The sequence below is a fragment of a genome, unplaced genomic scaffold (genome assembly GCF_019419815.1).
Source record: "Pyrus x bretschneideri cultivar Hongxiangsu unplaced genomic scaffold, Pyrus_bretschneideri_v1 Contig11, whole genome shotgun sequence".
NCBI lineage: Eukaryota > Viridiplantae > Streptophyta > Magnoliopsida > Rosales > Rosaceae > Pyrus > Pyrus x bretschneideri.
This window is the reverse complement of record NW_025999402.1, coordinates 97630-110038: the sequence shown is the minus strand read 5'-3', so window position 1 is coordinate 110038 and position 12409 is coordinate 97630. Positions and strand designations below refer to the sequence as shown.

General features: G+C 35.8%; 1 protein-coding gene across 1 annotated transcript; it reads right to left on the bottom strand.

Annotated features, from left to right (window-relative positions):
* Positions 1-3678: 3678 nt before the first annotated feature.
* On the bottom strand, positions 3679-5305 carry LOC103932974 (probable membrane-associated kinase regulator 4). The gene has a single exon (XM_009342627.3). It carries the CDS (start codon positions 5153-5155, stop codon positions 4067-4069), a length of 1089 nt encoding a protein of 362 aa, XP_009340902.2. The 5' UTR covers positions 5156-5305; the 3' UTR covers positions 3679-4066.
* Between the last annotated feature and the right edge of the window lie 7104 nt (positions 5306-12409).

Below are 12409 nucleotides of genomic sequence, written 5' to 3'. Positions count from 1 at the left end.
TTAAGCCAGAAAATGCCATATTCAATTCTTTTTTTAGTTCTTTGGACTTAAAAATAATTTTGGTGTGACATTGCTGTTGCATTCTTTAAATTTTTTTTGGTTAAATCTATTAAACATTTCTGATACATGTAGCATGCCTCTGTGGATGCTCTGCAGAGGAAAACTGGGAACATCTTTGTTGCTAAATTTAATATTGATGTTAACATGAAGGTAATCAATTAAATAGAGTGGTTTTTTTTGGAACTCAATTTTTTGTTGACAATTTTAAACCCTAACCCATACTATGATTATTTTATTATTTGCTCCTTAATAAACTATGAAGACTCATTTGTCAACATGCAATATGCATTGTAGGATTATTTAGGCCGTCAGCTATGATGATTTCATCTAAAATATTTTTATGTACTACGTATACATTAATGCATAGTAGAAAAACTCGACCTGAGGCACCTTGGTTTTTTAGAAAGACTTGTATAAAATAGGGACACCAAAGTAGTGGTGTCAGACACAAACCTGTCACTCATCGTCATGTTTTTTTAACTCTCTTATGTCATGTATAATTAGTTTGAAACACTTATCATTTTGTCATTCTCGTTTCATGCTAATCTTTCTCCTAGTTTTGGCAATTTAGCAACCGTCATGCAAAACCTTCCAACAAAAACCAAGTCCCCAGAAAATCCTTAACCCTAGAGAATGAGACCATCTATTGTTTGGGAAATTCTCCTTAATAACAACAATTGACAGAGGAAAGATAAAAGGATGACGTGCTACTAACTTTAATGCACCGCACAGTGCAGACAAATGTCGCCCACAGTGCTTTTGGGTGAAAGTAAGGCTCAAACAGTTATTGAGAATCTGGTTCATGGGAAAGGCAGCTTATTACAAAAGCTAGGTAGCTACTAGTCTCCACAAAGTCGCTAGGCTAGCTTTCCCGTGCCCTAAACCACTAGAGAAGTTTGAGTCACTTTCACAAAGAAAAGGTTTCAATGATAATTTGGTTTCCTTTCTTTGTTTTTTTTTGTTTAGGGTAAATTACACATAACTACCTCAACTATTAGTCATGAACAGTTTCATACCTCGTATTTAAAAAGTTTCAATGTCATACCTCATCTACGAATTTATTACAATTTCATACATTTCGTCAGTTGTTTCTTAATTCCTCTGTTAAATGCTGATGTGGCTTGTGACGTAACACACTTTCTATTAAAAAAACTAAAAAAATATTATTAAAAACTAAAAAAAAAAAATCATTTAATATTTTTTAAATATTAAAAAAAAAAAGAAAAAAACCCACTCATGTTCGTCTTCCCCCCTCCACCCCTTGTCCCCCCACCCCCTAGAAAGAAAGAAGAAGAAGAAGAAGAAGAAGAAACCCATCTTCATCTTCCCCGACCCCCTTCCCTGCAACCCACCCCTTTCTTCCCCCTCCCATCTTCCCCTTCCCACCTCCCGGCACCCACCCTCTTCCCTCCTCTACACACCCCACTCCTCAAATCCACACCCATTCTCCCCCCTCCCCCCCCCCCCCCAATTTTCTCCATGCCCAATTTCTCCACCCGCGGAATCAGCAGAAGATGGGATCTGGGTTGCAGGGAAAAGGGGATTGGGGAAGATGAAGATGGTTTTTTTTTTTATTTATGGGTTGTAGGTACTGGGTGTGAGGGTGGGTGCGGAGGAGGAGGGAAGGGGAAGACGGGAGGAGGAAGAAATGGGTGGGTTGCAGGGAAGGGGGGGGGTCGGGGAAGATGAAGATGGGTTTTCTTTTTTTTTCTTCTTCTTCTTCTTCTTTCTTTCTGGGTTGCAGGGGGCGCCGGGGGAAGACGAACATGGGGTGGGTTTTTTTTTTTTTTTTCTTCTTCTTCTTCTTTCTTTCTAGGTTGCAGGGGGTGGGGGAAGAAAGGGGTTGGGGGTGGGGGGGGGGGGGGAGGAAGACGAACATATGGTGGGTTTTTTTTTTTTTTTAATAACTTTTCTTTAATTAATTATTATTTTAATAATTACAAAATATTTAAAGATTTTTTTTTAGTTTTTAATAATATTTTATTAATTTTTTAATAGAAAGTGTGTCACGTCACAAGCCACTTCAGCATTTAATGAAGGAATTGACAGACAACTGACAAAAGGTTTGACATTGCAACAAATTCGAAGATATGGTATGACATTGAAACTTTTTAAAGATGAGGTATGAAACTTTTAATGACCCAATAGTTGAGGTAGTTTTGTGTAATTTACCCTTTTTATTTTTTAACTAATTGTGCTTAAAGAGAAGTTTTAAAATTTTGAAAACTAATGAAAAATAATTGAAAACTTTGAGTTTTAACCATAATGACAAAATAAAGAGTAAAGTGAATAGTATCATAATTGATTTTTTAGTGTCAAAATGTGATTTTTCGTTAAAATGAACAATACCGAAGCTTTTCGTTAAAATTTCCTTTAAATTTTTGTTAAACTAGCAAGTGAATAATTAAAAAACTATTTTAGTTACTCAGTTTAACTTTTCATCTCTATCAACGTACTTTTTTAACAAACTTTAAGATATTTTAATATTAACAATTCAAACTCAACTCACTCATTTTTTAAATTACTTTTTCTCTTTCTTTTCACCTTGCTCGAGGGTCCACTATTGAGTTTTATTTTTTTTTTATATTTAGTGAGTAAATAGTTGTACTTTAAATTTAAAGAGTGACTGTTCATTTTGCTATAATAGAAACTCTTTTACACCATCTCTTGGAGATGAATTTTTTGAGTTTGGCTCTTTAAAATAAAGTTTGGGTTTGTTTTACAGCATCTCTTGGAGATGCTTCCAAATGTTTTCAATTGTCTTCTTTGAATATAATGTTTTTTTTTTTTTTTTGTTTTTGTTAAAGAACAGGTTGTTGACATTCTGAATCAATAGTACACGTGTAAGTTTTTCACATGTCCTATTATTTACACAAAATGCTACAATGATGGTAAATCCGTGTCAGGTAGGTGGCACATGTTGACAAGGGTCGATAACATTGGTGCATAACATTTCAATTGTAAAACCTTTTAATGTGTTATTACATTATTGGCACAAAATTTGTCATTGAGCAAAAGATTAGACGTTCTACTTAGAGAATTTCCAAAAAAATCTAAATAGTGATATATAAGCATTTTAATAAAAAAAATAAAATACAATGTGAATTATGGCCATTAGTCAACATATTGTGTCACGTCATCCTACATTAAAATTTGAATTCTTGTGTCATAAATTAGAGTAGTTTAAAAATAAAAAATAAATAAAAGTTCTAAAAATCTCTGCCCAACGTTGCCTAGATCTCACTTAGGTGCTAGGTAGCTGGCGACCGTCCCGATTAATCCCCAAAAGTTTGAAAATTAAGAAATGACATCTAGACCTATCTAAGGGCCCGCGTAGCCCGCCTAAGTCACGAATCTCACTTAGACAGAAAATAAATAACTTTTATTTTGCATTTTGTTTTTTAATATATTGTAAGAAACTTGTTGAATACTTGGATAAGCACTCATTATATGCTTGTTTCCTATGTTTTCAATGTGTTCTAATACTTTATAATTTATATGTTATTATATTTTACAATATATGTATCACAATACAATTATTTATTTTATATGTAAGTAGATATTTATTTTTATATTATATAATCTAATCAAAAAAAAATTCACGCCTAAGCACTAGTATCCAGCCAGAACAGCGTCAAGTGCTTTTTGCAACTTTATTTCTCAGACTCACTGGACACTTGCACTCAATAAAACAATAATGTATCATCCAAAAAGTAACAACGAGAATCAAACAAAGGATTGTGGAAATCAATCACAACTACAAAACTTCTCAAGTACCATAAAAGTTGGGGAACCAGAGAGAGTTGGCTTAAACTTTATGATTTGAACGGTTAAATCCGCAAGTGAATGAAAACCCCAAGAACGAGGTCTCCGCTCTAACACTGCTGAAAAACGTGCAAAAAGCAGATGCCTGTACATCAATCACACTGCATACTGCATATTTATTGGACCCCGAAAATTCAAAAGAGAGATTAACAGAGAAAACCCATCTCAAATTCTCAAAATCTCAATCATATAATGCAATCAAATTATTCATGTGTGCGTCTCTCATAGGATTATTGGATGAACCTTGGTGAGATCTCTTGACCCCCACAAACTGCATTCTTGAACTCAACAGCTGCTGGGACTGTTTGCAATGAGCAATTGCCCCCTCGATTGAGCTCTCAAGCTCTGAATTTGCACTCGTACTTCGCTTCAGCAGCTGCAAATCTGAGAACCCACTTGAGCTGAAGGAGAAAGAAGACGAGGAAGACGAAGAAACGGAGGAAGATGTAGGTGAACACAGAGATTGCAGGGCAGTTGAATGTTGAATTGCCCCACAGAAGGATTTTCTGTGGGTGTTTGAGTTTTCCTCGGCCATTTCTTTCCCAATCCTTTTCATGAGAGTGGCTGATGATATTTGGAATCTGCCACCGTCGACTCTTCCAAATGGGGTTTTCTCAGCCACTTTCATGTACTTGTTGGAGCAAAAGTCTCTGACTTTTGAGCCACTTTCTGCTTCTGCTTCGGCACATGAGTTGTAGTCATCCGCACAGGTGGTTTTTCTGAACAGGGACTTCACATATGCCCTTGAAGCCTTGAGCTTTTGACCCAATGAGGACTGCTTGATCTGCTTCAGCTTTGTAGACCAAGATTTCTTTTGATGATCATTGTGCCCACCAATGAAATTCACACACATGTCAGCCGTCCATTCGGAGAGGTACTCATCTGAGTTGAGTTCACTGCTGACCCTGCAGGACTCTGAGGGGGCGATATTGTAGGACTGGTCCAATGGGATACTGGAGCTTTCCGTTTTGCTGAAGCTTTCGTCAATGGCTTCCTGTGTTTTGTTGTTGGAGGTTTGGAGGATCTTTTGGACCATTTGCAGGCGAGGTGGGAGGTGGAGCGGGAGGAGCTTACCTTTGTAGAAGAGGTCATCTGCTGGGGAATTTGTGGTTTCTTTGTCTTGACAAAGTGAGGACATCTGGAACTCAAACTCTCTGGTTTGTGGTGGAGAGCTGATGGAATAGCATAAGAAGCTGGAGGAAGAGCTCACTTCCATGTCTATGTAGTCTTCATCTGAACTATGATCACCTGGAGCTTGGCTTCTGGCCATCGCATCTGACACTTTTCTCTCTCTCTGTCTAGTTTCTCTCTCTCTAGATAGTAGATTCTCTGTGTGTGAAGTTGCTTAAGCTTAATTATGGGGAGGAGAGCTTGGCGTAGGAAGTGGCAGAGCACTTTTTAAAACAAAGAAAAACTAATCAAAAAGTTTAGAAACTTTTAATTTTAACGATAAAAACAAATTAAATGATAAAGTAAATAGTACCAGAATTAATTTTTTAGTATAAAAATATAATTTTTCGTTAAAATAAATAATATCAAAACCTTTTCGTTAACGTTCATTTAAAATAAAAACGTTGAAAAGTTTGAATAATGCATAAATAATTGTAATAAATATCAAATTCGATTTCCTTTTTCTTTGCATGTCTATCTTGAAATGCTTCCAATAACAAGAATGCATAAGGGAAAAACTTAAGAAAAACTAGCGAAAAGTCTAAAAAAATTTAGTTTTAATAAAAAAAAAATGGTAAATAAAAATGTAGTGAATAGTACTAGAAAAAAGTAAAAATATGATTTTTCATTAAATATGAATAGTATCAGAAATATTTCGTTAAAACTCCTAAAAACTTAAATACCTTTTTTCCTAGCTCGAGTAGCCACACAAACTAACCAATATGTATTATTGTTCGTATATCTAGGGCTACAGAACATCTAACTGTAGGTTATATGGGCTCGAGTTTGTAGTTTCAATAGATTCTAATCACAATTTTATGAGTGTCTCGTGTGTGTGCACACATTATGCTTAATGTTAATACAGAATGAATAGAAAATTAGACTATTGGTTCTTGAACTTTAGTTGAATTAAAACTTTGGTTTATGAACTAAACATCTATGAGCGTTGATTTCTAAAATTGTCACATCGTGGAGCAATGGTATTTTTGGTAACTCCACTAGATTTTTGTCCAAAGTTGTCTAAACAAAAGGGTTTAAGGGAAAAAAAAATTATAACGGAGTTATCTGAAGAAAAAAAAAAAACTAAATCGGTACTTGAAACATTGTGTCTAATATTATTTTTTTATGTATTATAATATAGGTGCACGGTTGATTTCCAAAAAAATATATAGATGCACGCCGAGTTTATACTTTACGGTACAATTTTAATAGATAAAACATGCATGGAAGTTATACCAAGTAGTGGTTTTTCTATGTAATACAATAAGTTTCAAATGCCTATTTGTTTTGAAAGGATAGAGTTCTTTTAGGAGTGCAACTTTGCTCACCCGTCTAAAGTGGGGCTGATGCTCACATCCCAGATTATTTGCCTTTAGATTAATTTGGTTTAATTAATTTAAAGTACGAATTTCAATTTAAACTAATTTAACTGTAATTAATGAGAGTGAGCAAAAAATGACACTGAAATTTATATAAAAAATACAATCCCGAACATGCCCAAGAGCCCCTTTAGAACCAATTTTGTAAGAAACGGTTTTCTGTCAAACAGTGTCAATAACTTATTTTGTCGTCTTTTTTTGTCTTTTCATTTTGGTGCAGTATTGGATGTATGAAAAGACTTTTAGGACTTGTTTGAGATTGCTTCTCGAACGGCTAAATGCTTTTTAACAATTAAAAACACTTCTAAGTGCATTTTACAACGAAAATTAAAAGTGATTCTAGATTAAAGAAGTGCTAAACACTTTCAAACATGCACTAAATAGCTTGTTTATAATGCGCTCCAAGACTTGCAATCAAGACATATATAATGCAATGACTGTAGAGCGTGATTGGTGGATGACAATGCTTATACAAACAAAACCCCATGACTGTACGTTTTCTTGGTCTACATCCACTCCACCCTTGAAAATACCTTGAATTTGGATCTTCAAACGTTTTCTTAGACTAATTTCCCACCACCATAAGTAGTACAAGATGAAGATGTTGACAGATCAGAACACAAGAAAGCCTCCTGCTTTTATTGAGATTTCATTTGGCAGTTTCAACGAAAAGAATATCCCCCCATCTTTTGAAACAGTGTTAAGAAAATGAAAGGAGAAATAGATTTTTTCGAAAGTGAAATTCTCTATAAACTCTAATTCACGTTATGTATTTAATACAATTCTCATGCTAATATTGTAAAATATTATGTCAAAAATATGAGACGGTAGATAATTCTACGTTTGAGAAAATCTTCTCACTATTTCTCAAATGAAAATACAAGCTCTAATGCCAAAATCTAATCTCTAACAAATAACTATTAGCATGAGATATTGATATCCGAGAAAGTCAACAAACATTATTTTTTAGGTGGGATTTCACTGGCCCAACAGGGTTAACAAACCTAGTTTTCAAATTTGGGGACCCTCATTTCACTCTCTCAATCTATAGACTCTTCAAACGTTATTTTTACTTTACTATTAAAATCTCTCTCTCTCTCTCTCTCTTGAATTAATAAAATATTTGAATTTATTTTTTTAGTGAAATAAAATTAAAATTTGTAAAATCTGTTGAAACTTGAAAGTAGTTTTAAAATTACCTTTTTAGTAAGAAATATGTATTTAAAGAGTCATATTTATATATTATGTTGAAGATGCTCTAACTCTTAAGTTTATGCTTTCTTTTTCTCATATTAAGTGTGCTTCCTTTTTTTATACATGTTTATGTTCTATGACAATGACCATGTGGAATATGAGATCTAAGGAAAATAATAATTTTTTAAAACATTAATTTGATTTAGTTTGCTAACTATTGTTTTTCTTCCTTTTTTTTTTTAATTGAGAAACATGCTTTGGTTTGGATTTTAAGGAACAAACTTGTTTCATAAATAATGCATCTCATGTTTATATGCCAATTAATTATGTTATTTTTCTGCAACAACCACTAACACCTCTGCAAAACCTATATTTGAATTTGAAAACAAGTTTTTCATTAATTTTATTCGTTTTATTTGTGTCTGGACAAACCCAGTTTTTCATTAATAATTTATACGTGCATATCGTTATCTGACCTAGTCAAAATGTTGGAGATTTTAACCTCGTCGTCATCTTTGTAAGTATCAACTAACACGTAATTAAGTGAAAATTTTGATGAACAAAACTTCTTCAAACACGTCTTTGCATGGAGCCAGATTCTCGTATCTTCTTTATTTGGTCTTGACCTCTCTACTTTTTAGCATTACAATATTTTCTGAGTTGATAATAATAGTTATTTTCAAAACACGGCGTTCATCTAGCTGAGAAAATTATAATTTTTTTTCCTAAATTTTCTTTATCTTTGATCTTATTTACGTCACAAATAACCGTTTATGGTGTATAATCACTGCTAAGACTTGAATTGAGGTTTGTAGCCTTGAATGGTTTAATCGCTTATTAGATAATAATAAGCAACATTTTTCATACAACGTAAGATGTAGGTAAATGGATTTCTTATGAGCACATATACAAAGTTTCTTATTTTTCCGACGTGAGATTAATACTCTCAGCTCCTCCTAGATTTTAAGTTTTTGAATTTGGGTTACGTTAGAAACAATAAATCATCTTGAGGAATTTGTGTTGATTAAATCACACATGTATTAGTTTTGATGTTTTCGCCTGACACACATGCAATGGGAGAGTCGAATCTAACCTCCCATAACCTTCCCCTGACGGGGTTCCGCATGCCATGGCCATTGAAAGGTACGGAAAGGTGAAGGCTCCCTGCCAGCCAGTAATGGTAGCCACCAGGTGCCTACACCAGAGACAGACCATATTATCTCACTAACACTTGATTAAGAGGTCACGTGACGCTTGATTACTGCTCCTGAGCACATGATTAATCACATTTGTAGCTAATGTGATTGCAAGACTTTGCAACTCCATAGTAACTGCTTTATATAGCCTTCTCCGGCTCCTTGTAATGACAAAACGGGTGGACTTGCTCTTATAATTTCGATGCGTTGTGATGTATTTTTTTCCATTTCAAGTCGAGGCCAAAGCTCAATGTTGTGCGGAAGCTTCAACAAGTGTGAGTGAAAAATAATAAACCCTAGAAACTGATAACAGATAAATGGAACAATACCAACAAGAACACCAAGATTTATACTGGTTCGGCAATGCCTACATCCAGTTTGGAGACGACGGAGTATTTCACTATAATCAATGAGAACATACAATAGTGTTTATCACTCAATTTCTCAAAGACTCGAATAACCCAAGCTCACACATTTACAATAGGAAGAGAAAACCAAAAAAAATACAAAGCAAGACAATTTGAGAAAATTCTTCTCTATGCCGAATGGCTTCTTGCTATTTTCCTTTCTTCCTTGTTATATTTGAGTTATGCCTACACCTCCTTTTATAGGCCAAGGCCTCTCATCAAGTAATAAAGAATTAGGCATAAGTGCATCTCCCACCTGTAAGTGCATCCAATTTTTATTTCCCACCTGTAAGTGCATCCATTTTTTATTTCCCACATGTAGCATGCCAGCCATAAAAGCAGCCGAAAGTAGCCGACATCATTTGTTGGTTTTAGACTACTTTGTTTGAGCCAATAATCAACAATCTCCACCTTGGCGCAAACCCTCTAATTAGAACTCCCAATAGTCGTCTCCCACTCCCCCATGGGGCAATCAACAAATTTTACAAATGCCAATCAAGTCTAAGCAGTGCTTAAACTTGAGCAACGAAACTGGCTTTGTTAACATATCCGCAGGATTGTCAGCGGTCTCAATCTTCTGAAGAAGAATATCTCCCTCGTCAATAATCTCACGAACAAAATGGAACCTCACGTCAATGTGTTTCGTACGTGCATGATGAACTTGATTCTTTGCTAAATGAATAGCACTCTGACTGTCGCAATGAACATCCACATGGTCTTGTTGAACCCCTAAGTCATCAACCAACCCTTGAAGCCAGATGGCTTCCTTTATAGCTTCTGTTACAACCATGTATTCTGCCTCAGTAGTTGACAGAGCAATTGTAGATTGCAGAGTCGACCTCCAACTTACTGGACCTCCAACAATAGTGAATACAAAACCTGTAGTGGATCTACGCTTGTCCAAATCACCTGCGTAATCAGAATCCACATATCCAACAACACATTGACCAGTAATTTTATCCTGCTGGAACAATAAACCAACATCCACAGTACCCAGAATACACCGTAGAATCCATTTCACAGCTTCCTAATGCCCTTTTCCTGGATTATGCATATATCTACTAACAATACTAACCGTTTGTGAAATATCAGGCCTAGTACACACCATAGCATACATCAAACTACCAACAACATTTGCATAAGGAATTTGAGCCATGTACTGACTCTCTTCAACAGTTTTAGGAGACATAGAAGCACTAAGTTTGAAATGAGGGGCAAGAGGTGTACTAACCGGTTTTGAATTTTCATTCATCCTGAAACGTTGTAGTACCTTCTTCAAATACTGCTTCTGACACAAACTAATCTTGCCCTTCGGTCTATCTCTTTCAATTTCCATACCTAGTATCTTCCGAGCTTCTCCCAAGTCCTTCATCTCAAATTCATTTCTCAGTTGAGTCTTCAACCTTTCAATCTCCACTTTGCTCTTACATGCTATAAGCATATCATCAACATATAAAAGCAGATAAATGAAGGTTCCATCTTGTAGTTTGCGAAAGTATACACAATGATCATAGTGACTTCTTGTGTACTTTTGCCCGATCATAAATCGATCAAATCGCTTGTACCATTGTCTTGGAGACTGCTTCAAGCCATACAATGATTTTTCCAATTTGCAAACCCAATTTTCCTTTCCAGCAACCTTAAAACCTTCTGGCTGAGACATAAAAATCTCTTCCTCCAAATCACCATGTAAGAACGCAGTCTTGACATCAAGTTGGGCCAACTCAAGATCAAACTGCACAACCAAAGCCAACAGAATACGAATAGAAGAATGTTTTACTACAGGAGAAAATACCTCATTATAGTCAATGCCTTCTTTCTGAGCATAGCCTTTAGCTACCAATCTGGCTTTGAATCTTACATTGTCTTTTCCCAAAGATTCCATCTTTTTGGCATACACCCATTTACAACCAATTTCTTTCTTCCCCTTTGGTAACTGAACCAGCTTCCAAGTCTTATTTTTATGAACCCATAGATTTCTTCCACAACTCGTACTCTGAACTCATGACAGCTTCTTTGTAGGTGGATGAAATATCATCTTCAATAACGGGAAGTGCATATGCCACAATATCAGTAAATCGAACAGGCTTTCGAATTTCCCTTCTCGATCTTCTGGTTGCAATATAGTCTTGTTGCTGTGGAGGCTCTTGTGTAAGTGCCTCTACTTCATCATCCACGTCTTCATCATCAGAATTAACTGTAGGGCTAGGGTTTGTAACATCGGACTTTACTGGGACAACTGGAGTCTTCAGTAACTCCACCTGCTTTATGTTGCTCATGATCTTGGTTGCTTTAGTTTCACCTTCATGCTTGTTCTGATTAACCATAGCAGCCTCATCAAAGGTCACATCTCTGCTTACAACAAATTTCTTCTCATCTGGACACCAGAGTCGGTATCCCTTCACGCCAGTGCTAAAGCCCATAAATAGAGCTTTCTTTGCTCTTGGATCCAACTTGCTTTCTCTGACATGATAGTAAGCAGGACAACCAAATATGTGTAAGAACTTGTAATCAGTACAAGGTTTATTAGACCATACCTCCATGGGCGTTTTGCCCTCGTTTACAGCAGTTGGCAATCGATTAATGATATGGCTTGCATAAGTGATTGCCTCAGCCCAAAATGCCTTGCTTAAACCAGCATTAGATAACATGCACCAGACTTTCTCAAGCAACGTACGGTTCATGCGCTCCGCCACTCCATTTTGTTGTGGTGTCTCCTTAACCGTAAAGTGCCTCACGATACCCTCATCTTGACAGACTTTCAAGAAATGATCAGACTTATATTCACCCCCATTGTCTGATCTGAGAGTCTTGATTTTTCGATTGCTTTGAGTTTCAATCATCTTTTTCCACTTCAGGAATATTTTCAAGACTTCATCTTTACGCTTCATGGTGTACACCCATATTCTTCTAGAGAAGTCATCAACAAAGGAGACAAAATAATGGCTACCTCCCCAAGATGCATTCTTGGAAGGTCCCCAAACATCAGTGTGAACATAATCAAGAATGTTTTTAGTGTGGTGAATAGCAGTGCCAAATTTTACCCTAGTTTGCTTACCAAACACACAATGCTCACAGAATTCCAATTTGCATGCCTTTGCACCTTTCAACAAGCCTTGCTTCACCAATCCTTGCAACGCTTTTTCACCAGCATGCCCTAGACGCATATGCCATAACC

Excerpts from the sequence above, each read along its gene's own strand:
- LOC103932974 (XM_009342627.3), bottom strand. The coding sequence starts at position 5,155 with ATGGCCAGAAGCCAAGCTCCAGGTGATCATAGTTCAGATGAAGACTAC.